A 22,800-nucleotide genomic window follows, 5' to 3' on the forward strand; every position below is an offset into this window, starting at 1 on the left:
TTTGTAGCTGTTGCTACCACTCTGCTGCATTGGGCCTTTACACATTTTGACCCATGTAAGCAGGATGAAGGGTGCTGGAGGCCACGATTGTGGTCGAGTTTTATTTTTATTTGCGTGTGTAAGCAGGTGCGCACATAAAAGCAGGTTGCTGCTGCCTCAACAACCCGCGATGATTCATGGCCCCCAATATGGACAGGAGACATCTGCAGAAAGACGAACACTGCAGAAAACCGATCTTTCATGTAGCTGCGGCTTTCTAACAAGAGCCGTGCACTAGAAATGAGCACCATTACTCTGGGCTGGCATCGGCGAGCCGAGCGGCACGCAGTGCTTTGGCTGACAGCAGAACATTTCTAAAGGTCAGACATCTGCGGAGAGAGAGAGAGAGAGAGGGGGAAAACGTATATGACGTTGAACATTTCCCTGTTCTCTCGCTCTCTCTCTACTCTCTCCTTCATTTCTCTATTTATTCTTCATTCCGGCTTGTATTGAGTGAACTGAGAATTGAGTGCGGTGTTTGCTATCGATTTGGCCAATCACTCATAAACCGCCATTTTAGAGAGACAGTCCCTGTTTTCCATTTGCTTAATGAAGGGTCTTGTATCTCCTGACCGCTGGCAAATAGACATTTGCTATATGGGATGTAAAGACCCATCCGGTCACTTGATTGATCGCATCTCTCCTAGGTTGGTCCTCTATAGTTTTGTCCCTTGGCCTGCATTTTAAAACAACATTAGCTGGGAGTCATTGTCATCAAGATAAATGCTACTTCAGATGTAATTGAACTCTCATCAAGGGAGTATGCACATTATATCAGTACATACACAAATAGTCTGTGAGTGATAATGTACATCCAGAAGATCACTCAGGATTGCCCCTCACCTACTTCATCACTGGAGACTGTGCTGTGGGTTGGTGCCTGGGGGCAAAACGCAGCTCAAGCTGTCTCGTATTTCATTATCCAATTGAGAGTATATGCCATTAAAAACTGAAATATTAATGCTAATTAATGCTAAACTGCTTTAGTTTGAGACACCTGTTAGGCTAGGTAATGATGGACAATTACGGGTCATGCTTTCAGAGTGAAATTAGATCTTTTAAAGTGCCTTACATCACCATGTAGGTCACACTACTATAGATGATACACAAACAGTGGAGGTTTTTATAATGCAAACATGTAGGTATACATAAGATTAACAAATTTTCTTTCTTTCTTTTGGTCCCCTATGGTTTGACAGAAATATTCCAAATCTGTGTGTGTTGCTGGTTAGTTTTTCTGACTTTTAACCAAATAAAAGAACATTATTTAAGTTTTATAATGTTGCATTATGCATAATCTGTGTCAAATTAATTTTTTTCTGTGTTTACAGAATATGTTGCTGATTTTTCTTTCAGGAGCAAGTTACTCAGTTTTGATGTTGGGAGTTTTTATATATATGTATAAATCAGTTAAATTAACATTCAAACTTTATTTTCTGAGCAGGCCTTATCAGAGCCTGAGGAGACACTCATGAATGAATTAAAGGCCGTGAGCGTATCATATTTGGCAGCGCTTGAGAAGTGTTAAGGTTTCATGCCCTCAATGAGTCAAAGCCCTGGGCATCATTAATCATGCTTTCGATTTGTTTGACATTTTATCCTGAGGTCTGTGCAGCTGTTTCAATGGATGCCGTTGTTTCCAAAGCCCTAGCAGCAGACTGAAATATGGAAGCATTACCAAATTATTATTTCTATATCAGAAGCTGTAAATCACTCCATTCTGGCTGACACGGGCAACTTTCCCAGCCATATGTTACATGTCACATAAAGTCGCACGGCATCACCTGAAATGCCACATTTAAAAGATGTTTTTTAAAGATGCTTTTCCACCTGAAATGATAAATGCACTTGGTGTTATATCAGATAAACCTTACAACCCCATTTAAGATATGACTGGCTGAATTGTTGCTTAGAAGTGACAATGATGTATCTGCTGTGAAGCAGCCTAGCAAATAATCCAGTGAACATGTATGTTGCATCATAAACTAGTCAAAGGAAAACAGAAATGGCTTTGCTCTATTAGCAAATATCCTTGCTAATGTTCATCACATTTCTCTGCTAAACTAGAAGTGACTCAACGAGCCGATTAGTTGACTAGTCTCATGCAGATCTACTCTAGATGAATTAAACATTATTTATCATTCTCCTTTCTAGCTCCTCACCATTGATGACAACTTCTGTGGTCTGGATATGAACGCCCCACTCGGCGTCTCGGAGATGGTACGCGGAATTCCACTGTTCTCCGAATCCAATGACAAAATGACATCAGTTATCGCCTACGTGTACAAGAACCACTCTCTGGCCTTTGTGGGGACCAAAGGCGGTCGGCTGAAAAAGGTAGGACTCGTGATTCTTTTGCAGGAGAGTTAAAAACCACCAAGTTGACTGATCCAAGGATTGCATCGCAGCTGTGCGCTTCTAAAAAAAAGCCTCAGAGGTCTAGCAAGTCTTGTGTAGTCATTGCTGACATTGACCATTTTACGACACATGAGACGATCAACGCGTGGTCCACTACATCCCGTTCTGTAGGAACGTTAGATCGAGTGAGTTCAGTCTTCTGCCATTGTGTCTGATGCATGTAGAGAGGGCCATGGGAATCCCTGCACAGGCAGAGGCTGTCGGGGGTAATTGGATGACGCGGTGCAGGGGCTTTCGGCCCGGTACCCTCTTCTCTTACTGTGCCTCAGAGGAGCTATGTCTGAGACGAATCCAAGGGCCAGCCAGACACTGCACAGAGCAGAAAATAACATTAAAATAGAGAGAGAGAGAGCTCGACAGCAAGGGAGGGAAAGACAGACAGAGAGGCAGGGAGAGAGAGAATGAGAGTATCATTTTTCTCTTTTTCTCAAGTGCTAAACCTCCAGGGTGTTGACGTTACAGACGGGCAAATCTTTGCCAAAAGGCAGGATTCCAATTTGACGCATTCTTGTTATTGTGGTGGTGTGTTTTGTAGTTGGATCTGGCTGTCGATGAAAATCCATGGCATAACAGACTAGTCCTGTCCCAAAAATTTCATCCCTGAAGAAGGAAAGAGATGAACCATTTTGGTGGTGATAAATGCTTTTCTGGAACTTTCCAGCCTGTTCACACCAAGAAAGATAACTATAGCCTAATATAACTAAATTAGTGCCCACACCAATACGTGAGAATTTTATGTTTATTATGAGAGCATGTACACTACCGGACAAAAGTTTGTGAATGGTAAGATTTTTAAATGTTTTTTAAAGAAATCTCTTCTGCTCACCAATCCTGCATTTATTTGATCTAAGGTACAGCAAAACCAGTAAAGTTTTAGCATTTTTACTATATATATATATATATATATATATATATATATATATATATATATATATATCTCTTTTGAATGGTGTAGTGCGTTACAAAAGATTTTTATTTTAGATAAATGCTTACCTTTGGATCTTTCTATTCAAAGAATCCAGAAAAAAAATTACTCAACTGTTTTAAATATTGATAATAAAAATAATAATAATAATTGTTTCTTGAACGGCTAATCAGCATATTAGAATGATTTCTGGAGGATCATGTGACACTGAACACTGGTGGAATGATGCTGAAAATATAGCTTTGATCACAGGAATAAATTGCATTTGAAAATATATTCAAATAGAAAGCAGTTATTTTAAATAGTAAAAATATGTAATAATATTACTGGTTTTGCTGTATTTTAAATTAAATGCAGGTTTGGTGAGCAGAAGAGTATTCATAAAAATAAAAAAAAATCATGAAAAAAAATCTTGCTGTTCAAAAACTTTTGACTGGTAGTTAAATATTCTGTTTTCATAGAGTTAGGATGATTATTAAAACGTCATAGATATCTTAATAGTTATTTTCCTTGGTGTTAATGGACCTTTATCCGCTTAATTAGACATGCTTCTTTTTCAAACTCCATTCGAAAATATACTTTTGAGACTAATGTAATTGGAGATGGAGCACTGATGCATCGAGACAACTCAGTGATGCCTTTTAGGTAATAGGGATGTTTTCTGAGGGCCATTCCAATAAAAAAAGACAAAAAAAAAAAAAAATCCATGTCTTGTTAGAGACTATCATTGACGAAATGACACAAACACCAAATTGCAGATATGAACAAAAGTGTGCAGCCAAACAAATCTCCAGGGAACAGACAGACAACACAGTGACGTTTTCTTTCAGGCAGACAAAAAAACATAACCATGCACACACACAGAAACCTTTTAGTTGCCATTTCAGTGATTGCAGATCTCTGCGGGAAAACAGCAGATGATGTCACTGTTGCCTTTTAGACAAAACAAGAAAATAGTCCACTCTGGCAGTCATTAATCAATGAAAATGAGTTTATTACCATCCCTTTTGCATGGTGATTTATTGGCCGCCAGCACGTCACACTCAGTCAATTGTTTACTAGCTGAAGATGAGCTCATCACGAAAAGTAAATAGTATCTGGAGCAACGCTGGTCTTCCATGAGAAAGAGACAAAGAGACTCCATAAAATCAAAATGAGAGTTTTGTGGCTTTTGATGCGTGTTGGTTAGTTTTGGCATTTACATGCTAATGAACTCTAAAATGTTGACTAAATCCATTAAGCAATTTATACATTTGCAGTCTTTTTATTCTGAGAAATTAGAGCAATAAGACAAATCACTCATCCTGCACCGGATTTTTGTCCAGTCTGTAAAATGAGAATGTTTCTTCTAAAACCACATTTAACTGATTAGCAAGTTGCAAATTAAGCTTATTGTCTATTGAAAAAGAATTTTCCCTTCCTAAATTTTGCTTTAATTGGAAATACATAAGCACATTCTTAGAAAAGGAAAACTGTTCGTCGGGTTCATTGAGGTCTTTAAGTGGCTTGTTTCAACAGTACAGCTGAATGGAAAAAATTATAACATCGTAGATAATGAAGACCTTTTGAGACTAGAAAGTTCTGAGATGTCTCTCTTTTGTGTGCGTAATGCTGTGTTTGATTGTTTTTATTTAATCCAGTATTTCCTGAATGTAAATGTTGTTATTAGGATTACTTGGGTGGAACAAGACAGCAGAAACCCCACAAGGTATTTATTTTAAATGTGGACAGGATAATCCAAGGTTTACAGCATTCAGCATGGCTGTGGTTCTCTAACTGTAGTTAGCATTCGCAGTGTGATTGTCTCCGAGAAGAGGTGCAATGGCAGAATGTTCTGTGTCTCACCACGTTAAAAGAAAGAGCTGTAGCCAAACCCTAGAGAGAAGCAGTAAACACTAAACCCTCCAGAGAATATCACACTGACACATTTTTATGACGTGCACACACACACACACACACACACACACACACACACACACAGACACATGGTCGTCAGCATAAAGAGCACAGATCTGAAAACACCAAATTGCTGCATTTGCTGCAGCAGTTGTTCAGCACCCCTGGCACTGCGGCGGACCCCCAGACCAGATGTGGTTTTGGGACTTTGGAACCTCTTTGTCCCCTCTTGCTCCCTTGTTCTTCATTCATCCAGTCACTCATCTCGGTCTCCCTCTCCCATATGTCTCTCTCTCTTTTTTTTAGTACCTAGTACAAATAAGGGAATTTATGCTTTACATTTATTTAGATTTAAATTTTCTCTTTTGTATTTTGTATTTGCATATATATATGGATGCACGCACACACACACACACACACACACACACACACAAACACACATACACACACACATACAGATGGTGTATGTGTGTGGTGAATTTTCAGCATCATTACTCCAGCCTTCAGTGTCACATGTAACATCCAGTCTATCACATGATCATTTAGAAATCCTTCTAATATTCTGATTTATTATGAGTGTTGGAAACAGTTCAGCTGTCTAATATATTTGATGAATAAAAGGTCAAAAAGAACTGCATTTATTCAAAATAAAATAAAAAATCTAATAATATATATTCTAATGATATATTTTCTTTACTATCACTTTTTTATCAATTTAACACATCCTTGCTGAATAAAAGTATTGATTTTATTTAAAAATATAAATATTAAGCAGCAGAACTGTTTCCAACTTTGATAATGAATCATCATATTAGAAGGATTTCTAAAAAAAAAAAAAAAATCAGCTTTGCATCACAGAAATAAATGATAATTTAAAGTATAATAAATTTAAAAGCCATTATTTTAAATTGTAATAATACATCACAATATTACAGTTTTTTTCTGTATTTTTGATCAAATAAATGCAGGCTTGATGAGCAGAGGAAACTTCTTTCAAAAACATAAAAAATAGTAATGTTTCCAAACTTTTGGTCTGTACTGTATATATATATATATATATATATATATATATATATATATATATATATATATGTATATATGTGTGTGTATATATATGTCCTTCATTTTGTTGCACAAGTACTACAAAGATTACAGTTGAAATTGGTCGACATGTTTATTTTCTTTTCTCAAAATTCATGTTGTGTAATAATAACTGTTTCCCAATTCTTAACAACTTACAGGACTTCAGTCAGTAACGTGGCCACCACATTTGATTTTACATGTTGGCTTAAAGCTCTCCAATCCCTTTAGTTCTGCTCATTGACATCTACGTTATCCTTTCAAAAACCCCTCATGATGCCTTTCAGCGTTCACGTATAAGAAATAGGCCATATGGCCGTATCTTCTCTTTTGGCCAGTAGCTATGTCAAAAAGGGTGAAATTAAACCTATTAATTGCGGTCAGTGCATCCGTGTCGAGCCAGGGGTAGAGTTGATTGGCTTCTAATCCTTTCGTGTGAGGCATTCGCGGTGGCCCGCCTCATGCAGACCAGGAGGGCCGGATAAGCTCCCCTGCCGAGGTGATAATGCATCCAGTAGGCCCACTTGCCGCTGAGAGAACCTTAGCCACTCACTCAATACAATGAGCAGCTAACCTTGAAGCAGACCTGGCACAGGAAGTCTGGCTGACAGCGCACTGCGTGAAGGACGGAGGGGAAAGTGTGTGCCTGTGTGTAGATGGGTCGAAGTGTGTGCGTTATCTGATGAGGCTCTGTGCATTTAGCCATAAGGTGTGCACTGAAGTGAATTCTTCGGCCCTTGGAGACGCCACTGAGGAGATGCACAGTTCAAAGGGCACGATTCAGACACTGTAAAATTGTTCAGGCAGTGGAGATGGGTTGTTTTAGGATGACGGCTCAGATTACAGGTTGTCGATGGTGATGGCTGGTGGAAAAGGCTTCAATTTGTCTATGAATGGTAGATGGTGGTGGGGAAAAGGTCACGTTATCCTTTAGACGCGACTCAGACTGTTCGTTCTCCTCTTGCTTATTCTACCCATCCTTCTGTAGTGGTGCATAGACAGTTTTTTAGGCTTGTCATTCTACTATACTTCTAAAAATATCACATTTAAACAATTGAATGGCTTATTATTTTAAAAAATAAAATTTTATATGTATTACAAAATATGGACTCTGGACCACAAAACCAGTCATAAGGGTCAATTAAGCTGAATAAATAAGCTTTCCATTGATGTGTGGTTTGTTAGGTTAGGATGATATTTGGCAGAGATCCAACTCAAATGATCCCAAAATATGAAAATAATGAGAAAATCATCTTTATAGTTGCTCAGATGAAGTTCTTAGCAATTCATATTACTAATCAAAGATTTTTTTGATAAATTTTTATATATTTACAGTAGGAAATTTTAAAATATCTTCCTGGAACATGATCTTTACTTAATATCCCAATGATTTTTGGCATAAAAGGAAAATCTATAATTTTGACCCATACAGTGTATTTTTGGTTATTGCTACAAATATACCCCAGCGACTTTGTGGTCCAGGGTCACACACACACACACACACACACTGGAGTGTAATGACACACGTATCCCTATTGTACCGTTTGGTATGAGGCTTTGGGTTACAAACCAAACGATCTGTTGGACTATTAAGATGATTTGACTTGACTAGTGACTAAGATTAAAACGTTCACCGCTATAACTTTTGCACAAAGTTTATATATATAAAATATGTAAATATTTAAAATTGTCTGTTGTTGGATGACTAGTCAATTGGTTGACCACTGTGCCCCTTCCCTAGTTTGTCTGCCCAAACCTAGTGGGTTGGCTCGCATTCGTGCATGTGTGTGTGTTTGTTTGGACGCTCACCACAGATGCAGATTATTGAAATGATGTGAGAGAGCTGGAGCCACTGGAGCAGAGGATTAAGTGTTGAAATTTAATGATGAAATATGCTGCAGGACAGCATGCTTTAGATGCAGGGGAAATGGCATGTGTGTGTGTGTGTGAGAGAGAGTGCATATGTGAATATGGGCACGTTGAGTGTGTGCATGTCCTTGTATACAACAGTTTTATCACTCTCTCTGCAGCTGCTTATGCCAAACCCCAGAGGAAAACACAGTGGTTTTGAGTCGGGCCTTTCTGTAGAGAAATGGAGCAGCCTTATAGAGAAACACCCAGTGTGAAAATACACAACTCATTTGTAAGAGACACTTCAGTATGTGTGTGTCCTGAATACGTCTGTGATGACAGTAAAAACTTAGGCCTCTTCCCTTGCTTATGAATCTATGGGAGGGTTTCCATGGCAGCCAGCTCTCTCTCACCTCCCGTGTGTTGTGGCATGTTGCAATAGCTTTACTTATTGGAGAGAAAAGAACCATTTCCTGTTGTGCGACAACAACCCAATCTAGTGATTAAATGCTAGTCACATCTATCAGACCGCCCGAGATTAAACAACTATTCTATAGTCCGCTTTGGACCAATTTATTACATTCAGTCAGTCATAAGAAAACAATTTCTCAATTTTGGGTGCTTTGTAAAGCTTGCATTGCTGTGTTCAGAATTTAGTAGTATATCTCGAAACAGTTGTCTTTTGTTTTCCTGAGGCTGACGTGGTTTCAGTGTCCACACCATAAGGTGTTGGCACAGCCCCTCCTGTCTGTCTTATTGCCCACAGACCTTTGCTCGCTCTCTCTCGCTCTCTGCGTCTGTTTCGGTTTTAATGACTTGTTTGTGCAGTTTTTGAGGCGAGTTTAGCTGCAGTTGGTCTGTTCTGAGGCAGAGCTGGAAACCTTTGCTGTGCTTGTTTTGTGGGCAAAGCCTGCAAATGGCAAATGAGAAGTGAGGCGCAATAATGACCTGGGAGCGGTCTGAGGTCCACACCACCGACAACATGCTGGCCTGTTAGTGTATCTGGGGTCAGATACGCACACACACCAGCCTCTTCTGCTAGGCTTGTTATTCACCTACAGCCTTTAGAAAAAAGAGAGGGCACAAGGGGGAGAGAAGCTAAGACAGAGAAATACGAGGATGCAGCCTCACCTTTTCATTTTGGGAAACAAAACTGTCAGTGATCACCAGAAAGCCTTCCTAAAGCTGCCGTGACATCATAACATCACGTCTAATGATCTTGAACTAATTTAAGTGCGCTTAAGAAATAAGCAAATGAATATTTAATTACTGCAGTGCTTATTTCTCTGAATAATTTGAATTGAAAAGTGAGATTTCGGAACTAAATTTCTAAATTACTTTCAACAACTCCGTCGAAAGTATTTTTGTCATGAGCTGACTGCCTAGATGTTCACTTAAAGGACTGTGGGATATCATAGGCTTTCTGTATCTTCTGTATATAATTTGACTTTCTTCTGTGTATAATTTTACATCTATTTACATGTATTGCATTTGAATTAATAACTATATCATCCTGCTAAGTGCTAAAAAAGATGTATAGGACCACTGGAAAGTTTTGGGATCATTTGTGATCATTTAATGTTTTGAAAAGAAAATTCTTCGGGTTACTACGCCTGCATCTACTTGATCATTTTAATTTATTTCAAAATGTCTTTTTTGAATTTCTCCAATCTCCAGTGACACATCCTTTTTTGTTCATTATTAGCAAAGTTTGAAACAGTTATGCTGCTTAATGTTTATGTAGAAACCAAGGATTCTTGTAATAAAGAGTTCAAAAGAACAGCATTTATTTGAAATATTTTTTTTGTAACAGTATAAATTTATTTACTGTTATTTTTGAGTAATTTAATTCATTCTTGTAAAAAAAAAAAAAAAAGTAACACTTTAGTATATGGACCAATAGTTACTTATTAGCATGCCTATTATTAACATATTGGCTGTTTATTAGTACTTAGAAAGCACATATTCTGCATGACCATATTCTACAATCCTATCCAATAACTAAACTTAATATCTACCTTATAAACTACTAATAAGCACCAAATTAGGAGTTTATTGAGGCAAAATGCATAGTTAATGGTTTGCTAATAGCAAGAATTGGACCTTAATATAAAGTGAGACCAAAAGTTCTTATTGTTACTAACCCCAAACTTTTGAAAGGTAGTGTATGCCACCTCACACTTGCAATGCATCAGCTAAGCATTCACGTATGTGTACTAAAAATATAATCCTGGCATAAGGATGTCTGTTAGATCTTTATCAGTGAGAGAGAGAGAGGGAGAGAGGAAGGAAGGTATGAACTACAGTTTGAACACATTGTGTCTAAAAATAGCCATGACACGCCATGCATTTGATGTCTGTCTATTTATAGTGGAGCCCTGTTTTGTCTACCTCTCCTCTGTGTCCTCTATAATTGATAAAGCCCGTTTGCAGCTCAGCGGGGTGACACACATGGTGCACATGGCTTCTTCTGTTACATCACTGATTACACACAGCGTAGATGGAGCAGAGCATCATGGGACATGTAGTCATTGTGTTATTCATTATGTGCTTGTCTTTATTATTAATACGCTGGTTTTCTGTCTTGTTAGTACAAATAAATCATGCTCAAGTCTTCTCGTGTTTGGAAATTTTGAATGCAACAAAGACATTTTTCCCTGGCCATTTTAAATTCAGCATATATTAGCCACAGCTCAACATTTGTGAAATTCTTGGATATTTTCTGAAAGGAAGTGAGAAATCAAAGCTGACAGAGACACCAAAAGAGAGAGAGAGAGGGAAACAGAATATTCCTGGCTGTGCTCATTCATGAGGAGGGTTATTCATCCCGAGGTGAAGCGAATGCCAGAGCTCTGTAATCATACTTCAGTAATGGAGGATATGGGCTCCGTTCTACCATTCAGTGCCAGTTAAAGATATGCAGGGCTTAGATTACCATGTCTATTTTAGCTGGGCTGCATAGTGTCTGTGGAAGGGGCTATTCTTTGTATTTGTCTGTGAATAACAGGCATTGTGGGATGTGTGGATGTGGCAGTGTTAAAGAGATATTTCACCAAACAATATATTCAGTCATCATTTACTCACCCTTCAGTTGTTCCAAACCTATATGAATTTATTCTGTTAAACTGCAAAGAAGGTATATTGAAGAACCAAATAGTAACCAAACAGTTGACGGCAGCCACCATGGCTAACATCACTCGTTTAGTTACAAATATTTTGAAAATCTACGTTTGTGTTTAGCCGATGAAAGACACGGGTTTGGAACAACTTGAGGGTGAGTAAATGGTGACAACCAGAATCCCTTAAAAAAAGTAATTACAGTACAGTATCTTGACTTTGGTAAACTCTCATTGGCTTCACCAATGGTTCTTAAATGGGTTTGTCTCAGGACAGAAGAAAACAATGATGATCATTGTTTTATTTTAACATTTGATTATTGTCCTTGACTATTGCATGCTACAGTGTATTTTGTTGTAAAAGCAGTACTATTTTAGGAATGGCAGATTGTCATGCTGCTGAAAAATTACATTAGCAGGACCACTGCCTTTTTTGCAGTGTTCCCAAATGCTGGAATGTGGGTGTGCTCATCTGGGTGTATATATTCACATATTCTCTCAACTTAGTCCCCAGAACACCATGACTGTCTTGCTTTCTGTTCTCTCCTCCCAACATAATTAGCATATCTGGATCCACCCTCTGAAAGTCCTGAAGCCTCTAGTATTTTATGAGAAGTCCTATTGAAGCATTATGAGCCAGACCTCTCCTTATAAACAGCTGTAACCAGACCATTAAGACGGCTGTAAAACCGCTTTTAAAAAAATGGCTGCTTTCAAACGGCAACTACGGATACCAGAGCTTCTCAGAACTAATGAACAACTGTCTGTTAGAACCATCCTGTATCTTTTTCAACAGTTTCTGAACTCTTACAGGGATTCAAACTGTCGTGTACCAACAGAAACAGTTTTGTGAGCCAGTGAGAGGTAGTCGATGCTGTATGATAATTAATTTTTAGAAGGTGAAAAAGCAATGTTTATTGAGCAATAATTTTTTTGCAAAATCTCAAGAGATATTCAGAATGAATTGTTGTAGAATGCAATAAGTATGCATTATGCAACAATTTTTTTCATTAAGTTTTTTGCATTTGCACAAAGATGACCTAACTCTAGACCGTTTGATAAAATGAGAGATTTCTAACTCATCCGTAAAGGCATTTAATATATTATAAAGTTATTAGAATCCAAAACAACCCTTGATAACACTGAATTTTTAACACGAAAACGCTGAGACATCTGTCAAAATCTACTTTATTTACCCACCCTCATGTCCCACAAAAAATGTGATGACCGAAGTTCCGTATTTAGGGTGAACTATCCCTTTAAGAAGTTTATAATCATAGCTTATTTTACATACTGATAATTTGTCATATCAGAAATGGATGACCAGTTTAGTGCATTGCATAAAACCCATAAATCACCAGTGGAAATGTAATTTTCCATAAATCACCACCATAATCACTCCTGCCGGTCACGTTCACCGATTGCATAAGGACTGTCCAAACAGGCTTAGAATTTCAATCTCTTTATTCTTGTTTGTACTCAGTAATGTCTTGTAAAGTGTATTACTCTGTGAGCAGACAACCATACCAAGCTCATGCCTCATGTTCAAAAGATACCACTGTTGGGTTTAATCAACTCGGTTTGATCTGATCCATGCACAGCCGATGTCCAATCAACTGTGTGCGTGAGTGACAGAGTTTGTCAACATGTTCTTAAGCCTCCGGAAGCAGTAAGTGTGTAAGATGTTGAGGGAATGATTAGAATCAGACATGCCGAGGTGCCACTCCTTTCAGCCAGATAGCAACTCCTTGATTCTACGTTAATTACTCTGTGTAACAGACTGTGAACGTTCTCTTTCAAACGTTTAATTAAAACCAAAGTTGATCTTTAATTAAATAGTGTGGCGAAAGGTTATTCATATTCGTTCGGCATCTCCAAACTTCCATTGTTTTAATTAGTCTTCAAAACGTCTTTGTGTGCGAGGGTGACGGTTGAGAGCAGTTGTTTAATAGTTGAAAGCAGAACCAGCATAAAGAGTTTGAGTAGAGGGGTTTAAATATGTCGACATTTTTACACTCGTTTTTTTTTTTCATCGTACACCTGTCATTTAAACATGCAATAAAATCCCCAAATAGGCTCCACAAGGTTGTGGATTTTACACAAGCACAATTCATTGCTTTGTCCCCAGAGTTTATGTTACTTTGAACATTCCACTTTAGAGTTACGTAACTCTAAATATGCGCGGGCCTCCTTTGTTCAGCTGATTTGCGTTCCTTGAATCCCTAATGCATAAATTATGAACGTCATTGAACGTGTTGTGTTAGCATTGCGACAGAGAAATATCTGCTGTCCTGCTTAACCGCAGAGCCAGCTCTTTATCTTTTCCCTTTGTTCCTTTATCTTCATTTCTTTTTCCTTTCTCTCTCTCCCTCTCGTCCTCCTCCTCCTCGCTTTCTCTGATTTATGAGCCTTGGTCTTCACATGTCACTGTAACAGTAGAGGACATATTGCAGGTGAGCTTACATTAGCCAATCACAGCACTTCCTCTGGTCTCAAGAGGTGACCAGTGCGACTCTCTGCTGTGGAAGCAGGAAAATGGGCTTCCTCACAACTGGGTCACTTATTTTGTTCCCTTGACAATACAAGGCAGGAACAACCTAGAAAAGGTGCACAGCGAGTGAGTGTGTCTGCTGATATAGAACTCCTTACTTACTTTCCCCTCAGTTTGCCACTGTTTGTAGGATAAATATAATTTGCATATGAAAACGGTTACACAGAAACCATTGCACTTCCGTAAGTACATTTTAACATGCACTATAGCAAGATGATGTACAAACTGATGCAGAAATTAGGACTCTCAGCACTCATTTCCTTCATTCCTTCCTTTTTCTCATCCCTTCTTCCCCTGCCGACAGAACCATCACCCAAACCTTAATAAGTGGATTTTTATCTCGGCTACACCGTCTCTCCCAAAGGATTATGGGGCTTTTCACTACGCTCATGGAATGGTAATTACAGATCTTTCAGAGAAACACTTTCTCTACCAGTGGATGAGAGATACATGAGATGGGCTGCTCATTAGAGTTTGTGCCCTGCGTTTGACTGCACATGAATTCATCATGCTGTATAAAAGTGTATGTTGCTTGCAACTTTCCTTAGGGTATACAGAAATAGGAAATCATGAAGATCATATAATCCTTTGTACATGCATTGTGGGAATTTCCATTAATTGGACCCTAACCTGTAAAAGAGTTGCCTGTGTGTCCAGAAATGTTAATGAATAAAAAGCGAGTCACAAAGACTCCTAAACATGGGATTGCTATGGTTAATAGCACAATAGATCCTTAGACAATCAATTAGACAGAAGTGCTAGGAAAACGCAGTTAAATTTGTGAAATGTATTGTTTGTACTGTTGTCAGTAATGTAGCAATGTCTGAAGCACAGCTCAGACAAGTTACTCTCAAACTAAGCAGCTTTCTTTTAGTCCACGTGGTGAATTTGTATTGATAACTGCATGGGGAAATCTTTCACACTTGGATTCCTATTAAAATAAGTGGATTTCACCTGCAAAAATAGTAAATGTGACCACGTTTTTGAGATTCTGTGGACAGATCATTGCATTCTCTTTCCACTTCTCACATCTTACTAGAGTTCTGATCTTCGGTTTGTTCAGCCATAATAGCCAATGATAGATCTGGGTTATCTTGTTCTCTGCAGTTAGATGTGCCCTTTTCAGTAAAAGACAACAGAAAGGAGCATTTGAGAGAAGATTTTTGTTGTTGTTGTTTTACTCAATGGCTTTTACTAGGCCACCGATCACATTCAATGGCTTTACATCCAGGTGGCCATCAGTAAGACTGGTCAAAAAAAGAATAGTTAGTCCTATTGTGCATTTCTATGAAAAGAAATATGAATGTTGAACAAAGCACAGAGGCTTCACCCCCCCCCCCCCCCCCAAAAGAAAAATACAAGGCATCATGGGAAATGAAGTTTCAAGGGCGTTCAGATGAGAATATTTGAAGTCTTTGAGTTTTTATGCTGTTAACAAAAGAAACTGCTGACAGCCATTTTGCTCTCTCGAGTTTGTGTCCTAGTTTAGACAGTTTGTGTAATCGAGCAAATCTTTCCACTGAAAATGACATAATGAACATTTGAGGCTTAGTCATAAATGTTTTGCATTTTGTAAAGTTAAAGAAGGTATGTCGTATTCTCTTTCCCTCCTTAAAAAGATTTTCTGTGTTAGCTGAGCAAAGCACCAGAGAAGGACCGGGGCAATTCTATTGGATTTGTCTCTAATTGGTTTCTGTTAATTCATTATAGCTGTTTAGTCTCAGCTGTTCGTCTGGCAAACCAACCGTTCGTTCATCGTAGACTTGTTCATCAGTGGGCTATACCTCATGCTGACTTGTTGCAAGGCCTCATCTGTTTTTATACGGTAGGCTCTTAACACAAACACATGTTTCACTCTGTCACCAAGTCCTTCTGTTTACACCAGTAAGGGAACTGAGAATTGATGTAATCTTCTGCTGCAGAAGGTCTAATGGACCATATATGGCCTTCACGCGTTCCCCTGAAGAGTCTTGCTGGTTCTTGTAGCATGGCAGAACTCTGTATACTTCTATACTCTCAGATCTTTTACACCTTTTCTAAACCTCTCAGCACTTCATTATTACCTCGATTCCTACAGCACATAATCATAATTGATATGTTTATGGCTACTACAATCCTATTCTAGGTTAGCATATGGAACACAGCCAAATCTCTTGGGTTGATTAGGCAATAACCAAGAGATAGAGAGCATTTTGGAGTGGTGGTGGTGGGGGGGATTGGCATTAAGCCAAAAGATTTGAGGACAGAAGCAGAAGTGAAAGGGGGGCTGTCTTAAGAGAATAATTAGTCTCTGTAGCATGTGAAAAAAAAAAGCCCCACAGCGTGACACAGCGGGAAAATTCAGAGTGCTTCACTCAAAACGACCTCATGCCTAAACGCTAACCTTGACCTGTTTCTTCATTGCACTTCAAAGCTAATATCAGGTTTGAAACCCTCTACCCCATTGGCATCTGTTGAAATGTAGCTGAAGTGCTCCTTTCACTTAGCACTTATCAGCGTTTAGCATTGCTTTATTGGCTCTGGGCTGCGCTGCACACTTGCTCCTGTTGTGTCATTAATTAATCTCAGCCTCTGTTCTGCGTGGCCCAGAGCAGAAGACACATGCCCATTCTTTTTATTGTTTTAGCAAAGTGCTCTTCACGGCAGACCCTACTCGTCGACCCCCAATTTCCCCTCGCCCCTTGGATTGGCACTGACGCTCTTCTTATCAGGGGAGGACATGCATAATTGATTCAGGAACGAGGAGTGAAATTACGATGATCCACGGAAAACGCAGACTCAGACCAGCGTGACTATTTTGGGTTTGCCAGGCCGGAAACTGTCTCGCTACGGGTGTCTTACAGCTCACTTGACCTCAGGATGGTTTTCATGAATACTGGCTTCTTGCCACCTGGGCTTTCTACTGATTTTAAAAATATTTAAGTATAAACAAAACCTGAACATTTTAGTAATTTACCTCAGTGAGCTTCAGGTTTGTGCAACAACAGCCAATTTTCTCTTAATCTTCGCAGTGGAGCCATCTGTTTGAAATAAAAAGATCTTGTAACAGTCAGTGGTTTGATTCAGAAACATGGTTTTGTACTAAATTTTTCTCCCTGTCTTTTGATATAACAGTATTACGCTTGTACTGTGTGTGGCAGAAACCCAATACGGGCTGGAAAGCAGTGTAGCGCTGGTGTTTTTATGAAACGCTATCCTCTTGTTTCGGCAGCTGAAGTATCTGTTTCCACACCTTCTACGGGCCACAATCGATGAGGCCGATCCATTTCTGTGGAGTTTGGTGTGCAGTGTTTTCCCCTGGCTGTGGGTTAATGAATGGCCATTTTGCAGAGAGAGGGACTCTCTCTTGTCTCTTATCTCTGATCTGAGTGCTAGTAATCTCTCTCTCTCTTTCTCTCAGCTGATAGGCCATTCTCCATACACACAGCCACTCTCTCGGATGTCAGGAGCTTTCTGTTGCACATTAAGCTACCATGAATGTCCCAAATGGCACACAAAACAAGCAAGGTTATTTTATTTTATTTTTTTATTTTATTTATTGCATTGCTGTGTTAATATACCGTTCTTCGGATGCTTTCGCGTTCCAATTTGTGATCTTCTTGTCACGTTTTGAAAAGATAATTGTCTGATTTGCTTACATCTATACATATTTCACTTTTTAAGACTAAAACAAGAGATGCATTCTTTGTTATTCTTAAATACATTTGCAAATACATTTTTTTATTGTTTAGTTTTTTTTCCACAAGAATACAAACATGTTCACCTTCTTTGGTTTAAGATGCGGTCTTTTACTTTAGCTTGAAAACTATCCATCATTTCCTCAATATTAGCATAATATTTACTGCATGCTCCTGCTGAAGTGGAAACTATAAACCAGGCTCTACTCTCTAAGTGCTGCGCAGTTCAAACAAGTAGCGCATTTTCGTTATGCTTTCAGTTTCGTTTGCCGTTTGAAGTTTCTCATATGCAACAGAAATGGCAGAGCTTATGAGGTGAACAATGCGGTGGTCGTGCTAGTGCGACTGCTCACAAAATTTAGTCACACAGGCAGAAAAAATGGTCGCAGTCTGGAGCCCTGAACAGGTATACTTTATGTAGCAAAGGCATGTTGTTTTAAGTGGATTGGTGCCACGGAATGTGCATTAAAACCCTCAGATCTGTCCTCAGACTTTACCGCCATTAGCCTGTGTACTGCATGAGAGCTTGGCTTTTAGCTATATTAGAAACACGCGTTTGTTTAGCCCAGGGGAGTCCAGAGTTACAGTCTGCGTGCTGTCATAACATTTGAGCTGTTCTCACCTCATTTCTGAACGAGCTGCTGATTTATAGGTTTAGAGGTGAACTATGCAGCACATCATATTGTTAGAGAGAGGCCATTTATACATCGCTCGCTCTCGCTCTCTCACCTGCCCAACAGTATTGATTATGCTCTCCTTTTGAGCTCCTGTAGAGGTGATAGTGTGACCTTCCCAGCCATTCCATTAGCGGTATTACTATTCAGTCCAATTGCACTTTAGACTATAGACACACACACACGTGCATGCTACCACATCATTACGTCGCTGCTAATTCAGGTCTATATTACTAATGTTTCGATTGGAAAATATGAGGAAATGTCTAAATGAACAGGCGTCAAATGACCGTGATTAAATCAAAAACACTCCCTATGGGGCAAAGTGCCAAATTCCTTACAATGGCTTGTGCCTGTTTGTTTTTTTGTTTTTTTTTTTACTGTGTTTGATAGCCATCTACCATTATACTTTGATATATAATTTTCTCCATGGGGGCTGCAGGGGTTCAATTTTGGCACAGTAGCAGACAAAACTGTGTTTATTTCTGAGTGCGTACTTCACTTATATATATAAATAGATAAGATTGCCTTTAGCAGGTTGGGGCTTGTAAATATTAGACTACATGAAGAGAGACTACATATAGAGACTTAACATTAAAGATATGATGAAATGCATCATGGAATGGCATCTTTCATGGAGAAATCCACATGAGACATTTTTTTTTGTCACACTGATCACCTGTGAACACATGTGGCTCTGAGTGCAAGTAATAAATGTCACTTTGTGATGGGGAGATGCGATCAAGCCGGGAGCAGAAACGCACGGGATTGTAAAAAGAAGACAGACTATAAAAATGTACCTCCCCAGATGTCCTACTGTTTACGAAACCTCACATTTCCCACTAAATCTTTCAAAAGAGACACCCCACTGATCAAAACAAGGACATCTCAACCCCCAACCAGGGGTCAGGGTTAGAAACGTTGATTAATCTGGCAGTGAGTGTAAATAGGATTGTTATTTTGAGTTTAACATGGATATTGAATCTGATTAGCGGGAGTGCAAAACAACACAAAAGGAAAAACAGCGTGGCTGGTGTTTAAATGCCATACACACACACGTTTCTCCATTCTCTCGCCAGTGCTCTGTGCATCCCCACAGCCCCCGGTTGTGTCTCTAATTGGAGTGTGTTATGAACTTTGTCATTTGCTGTGATGTGATGTTGAATGGTGACAATAAAATGACATGGGTGGGTGTGAAGGAGAGAGTGAAGAGAAACCGGAGGGACATGATTTGCTGATGGCTTTTTGTGTAGCTCGGAGGTTATGTGCGGAGTAAAATCTCTTAGACTGCCCACAATAGGCCTTCACTTGGGTTATGTTGCCGGCAAAGCCTAAAATCCCTGAATCTCTGTGCCGGGTGACTGTTATTTTGGATTTCTGAGGCTGATAACAGTAAGCACAGTATCTGGAGGTTTTCTGTCATGTTATTTGTAGCGCATCCTTTGACTTTGATCAATCAATGAACCAAACTGAGCTCATTTAAAGGGAAAGTTCATCCAAAACTGAACATATTGTCATCTACTGCCCTGATGTCAGTATTTATGTAGCAATAAATAAGGTCTGTTGTCAATGTTTGACCATGAGACACTTCATCAATGATGACTAATGGCGTCACTGTGATTTTTGTAGCCTATTGTTACTTTTTAGCTCATATTTTATACTACAATATATTTTTTTACAAATTGCGGTCTAGGATACAAAGGGAGATAATATCCTTCACATGTCAACAAAACTGGCATATGTGACTGATGACTATGTTGGTCAGACATTAAACCAATTGACCAGCTGTTTGTATACTTTGAGCTTTGACCTTGATCCTATGCCTGACCTTGACCTCTTTATGCAATGCATTTGGGAAGACATGGACAGCTGCCGTCATTGATTGTAGTGACCTTTCACATGTTTGACTCTGTCTTTAATCGCATTTTTCTATTTGTTTATCCAATGCTCTGAATTTCCATTATTTGAAAATCAAGTTTGTTCTGATAAAACTGTGTGCTGTTCACCTGCCCAATCTCGATGGAGCCTTCAGGCCCCAGTGACCTCTGCTATGCCTCTTGGCCAGGGTTGGTTTGAGTGCATTTGTTGCGTTTTGTTTTGGGGAGCTGGGGATAGAAACACACAACAGGGAAGGTTTGACTCATCTTCTTGTGGTTTGTTTGAAAATCAGTATGTCACTTTTCTTTTGATGTCTCTCCCTTTGTCTCCTTCTGTCTGTCTCGCTCTCTCTTTGCTGTCATCTCTCATTTAGGATGAAGGGTTTAGGAATAGTGCAAAGGTTTACAGTGTTTTCATCTCTGAAGTGACATCTACTGTAATGCACAGTTTGGGTTTGCTTTGCGATATCGCATGCAGATCTCTGTTGCATCTCTGAATAATTAACATTTTGGGAGGCAGCATGTGTTCTTGTAAGAATCATCCCAAACTGAGTGTAATATCGAATAAAAATACCTCCTAGATTGCTTGTTGCGGTATTAGACAACCTCAATGCACCCTCACAGACTGTAGTTCAAATGCTGTATCTACCTGCAATCTCCCCACATACCCTCACTCACTAATTCAAATCAAATTATGGTGTGAGACATGAAAACAACATATACATTCGCTGTTAGAATGTCAATGAATCTCTGCTGTATCGATTTGAAGATTAGAAGGCTATCAGTGGTATTTGTTATGGTAGAGAAAAAAGCACATTTATGATGTATAAATTATGACACCCTAAACCTAAAAAGGCGATGAATGATGAAGTGCATATCTGTGCAATAACAAGTCTATTTCCCATTTCCATGATTAATGCTTGACATATCCCAGCTGACCACTACAGCAGAACTGTGATCTCTCACACCCGCAAACACCAGGAAATTAGTATCATAAATGAGCCTGTTTATTACTATGCTTTTACTGATACTCTAGCCCCTGTTTGAATACTTGATTATTATTACACACATGAATTATAAATTGCTTTCCGTTAATGAATACAGCTACAAATCAGTGATGTTGACATATTGGCTACATACAGCAACACGTGTGGCCTTTAGGGGACTTTAATTTATTGATGCAAAACAAGCTTTGAACCATGTTAGCTAGAAAAACATGATAATCACGAGGGAAAATTTCCCCAAATCGAAGTCAAACTCCAGTCCTGGCCTATAGGTTTATTTTTAAGTATGAAGTGGGTGTGAAGTTGAGAGAGAGAGACAGCATTGGGAAAACTGTCATACAGCGAAGACAGAAATTGAATTGCGAGTGAAGAATAAGGCTCTATTTTTAATCTCTCCTCCATTTCAGCGAGTGGGGACGATAGGCTCTGAGTGCCGCTGATGGAAGGATGATAGAACCTGCCCCTCCATCAGATAGCGGAGCATCTCTCCTCTCACACACAAGATACTAAGACCAGTTCCTGTGCCAATGTTTTGCGTCTATCTGTTAAGACAACAGCACCATCCAATACCCTCCTCCAGATAAGCACGCTCAGGAGCAGGAAAGACTTTTATTAGCTGATTTAATGATTTGGGGATGATATAAATCCTCCCTCAGGCATTTTATTTGATAACACATCCTTTTATAACCTGTGTATATAAAAATGCATTAAAATTCACATTGTAACCCATTATATCATTACAGTTGTAGATGGTTATAATGTCACATTCAATTCAAAGTTGGATTTGGGTTATTCACACTTGACATAATGTTGGTATTTTTGTTCATTTCTGTGCTTAAAAGTGAATATTTATTGTATTGCCACATTCGTTAAATCATACACTTGTACCTTGGAAGTGATTGGTATGAAATTGTTTTATATTTTCTTGCAAAGTTTCAAAAGCTTATTAATTGATTTATCAGTTTCAGTTCTAACTATTCATAATTGCACCTTCTTTTTACCATGCTGTGTTAAAGCATTATTCAAATAATGAAAAGGTGGGTATTATATCTACAGTTACTTTTGTTTACTAGAACATACAACTCAATATAAGGTATTATGTGTTCATTACGTACACAGGCTACATAGAAAGTGTTTATTTCCTACCCCGTCCCCCCATTGTCTACCTTCTTTCACCATCTTGATCTCACAGGCTCTTTCCTTTCAGAAGATGAAAGTCTCCACATGACTCTTTTCTGAAGCCTGCAATGAGCCCAAATGAATGGGGAGAGATGGTGGCCCCTCCTCAGTCTGCCTCTCGCTGCAGGCTGCACAGAGCAGAATCCGGGAATAAGGCAAGGGATCCGGGTGCAGCCCCCCGCGGGCAACGGGACGACATCAGAGTCCGTGTATTATGGGGGTGTCATGGGGTGTGTGTCAGTGGGGGTTGAAGCTGGGCATTGTGAAGTGTTTTTTTTATTAAACCGTAATCCGGACACCTGTTCTGGATAGATGCCCACTCCCCAAACACACCGCCTCACTGCGACTAGCCTTTGTGGCTTCCGCCTGTGGGCAATAGATTCCTCCAATTATACACATCAAGACACACACACACATCAACACGCTGGTGTCATTTTCCTTATTCCATGGTGCACAGTGTGGCATCATTATTGTGCAATTCACCAGGGCACCATTCGCATGCGTGTCTGGGTG

General features: G+C 39.2%; 1 protein-coding gene across 7 annotated transcripts in view; it reads left to right on the forward strand.

Moving 5' to 3' along the window:
- Positions 1-22,800, forward strand: part of LOC113065655 (plexin-A4-like) — a 125,396-nt gene that overhangs the window by 44,698 nt on the left and 57,898 nt on the right. For all 7 annotated transcript variants that reach the window (XM_026237102.1, XM_026237117.1, XM_026237124.1 and 4 more), the window contains one exon: positions 2,194-2,376. In XM_026237102.1, the coding sequence (XP_026092887.1) occupies positions 2,194-2,376 (183 nt within the window). The remainder of the gene's footprint in view (positions 1-2,193; positions 2,377-22,800) is intronic.

This window comes from Carassius auratus, chromosome 4, assembly GCF_003368295.1.
Source record: "Carassius auratus strain Wakin chromosome 4, ASM336829v1, whole genome shotgun sequence".
Taxonomy (NCBI): domain Eukaryota; kingdom Metazoa; phylum Chordata; class Actinopteri; order Cypriniformes; family Cyprinidae; genus Carassius; species Carassius auratus.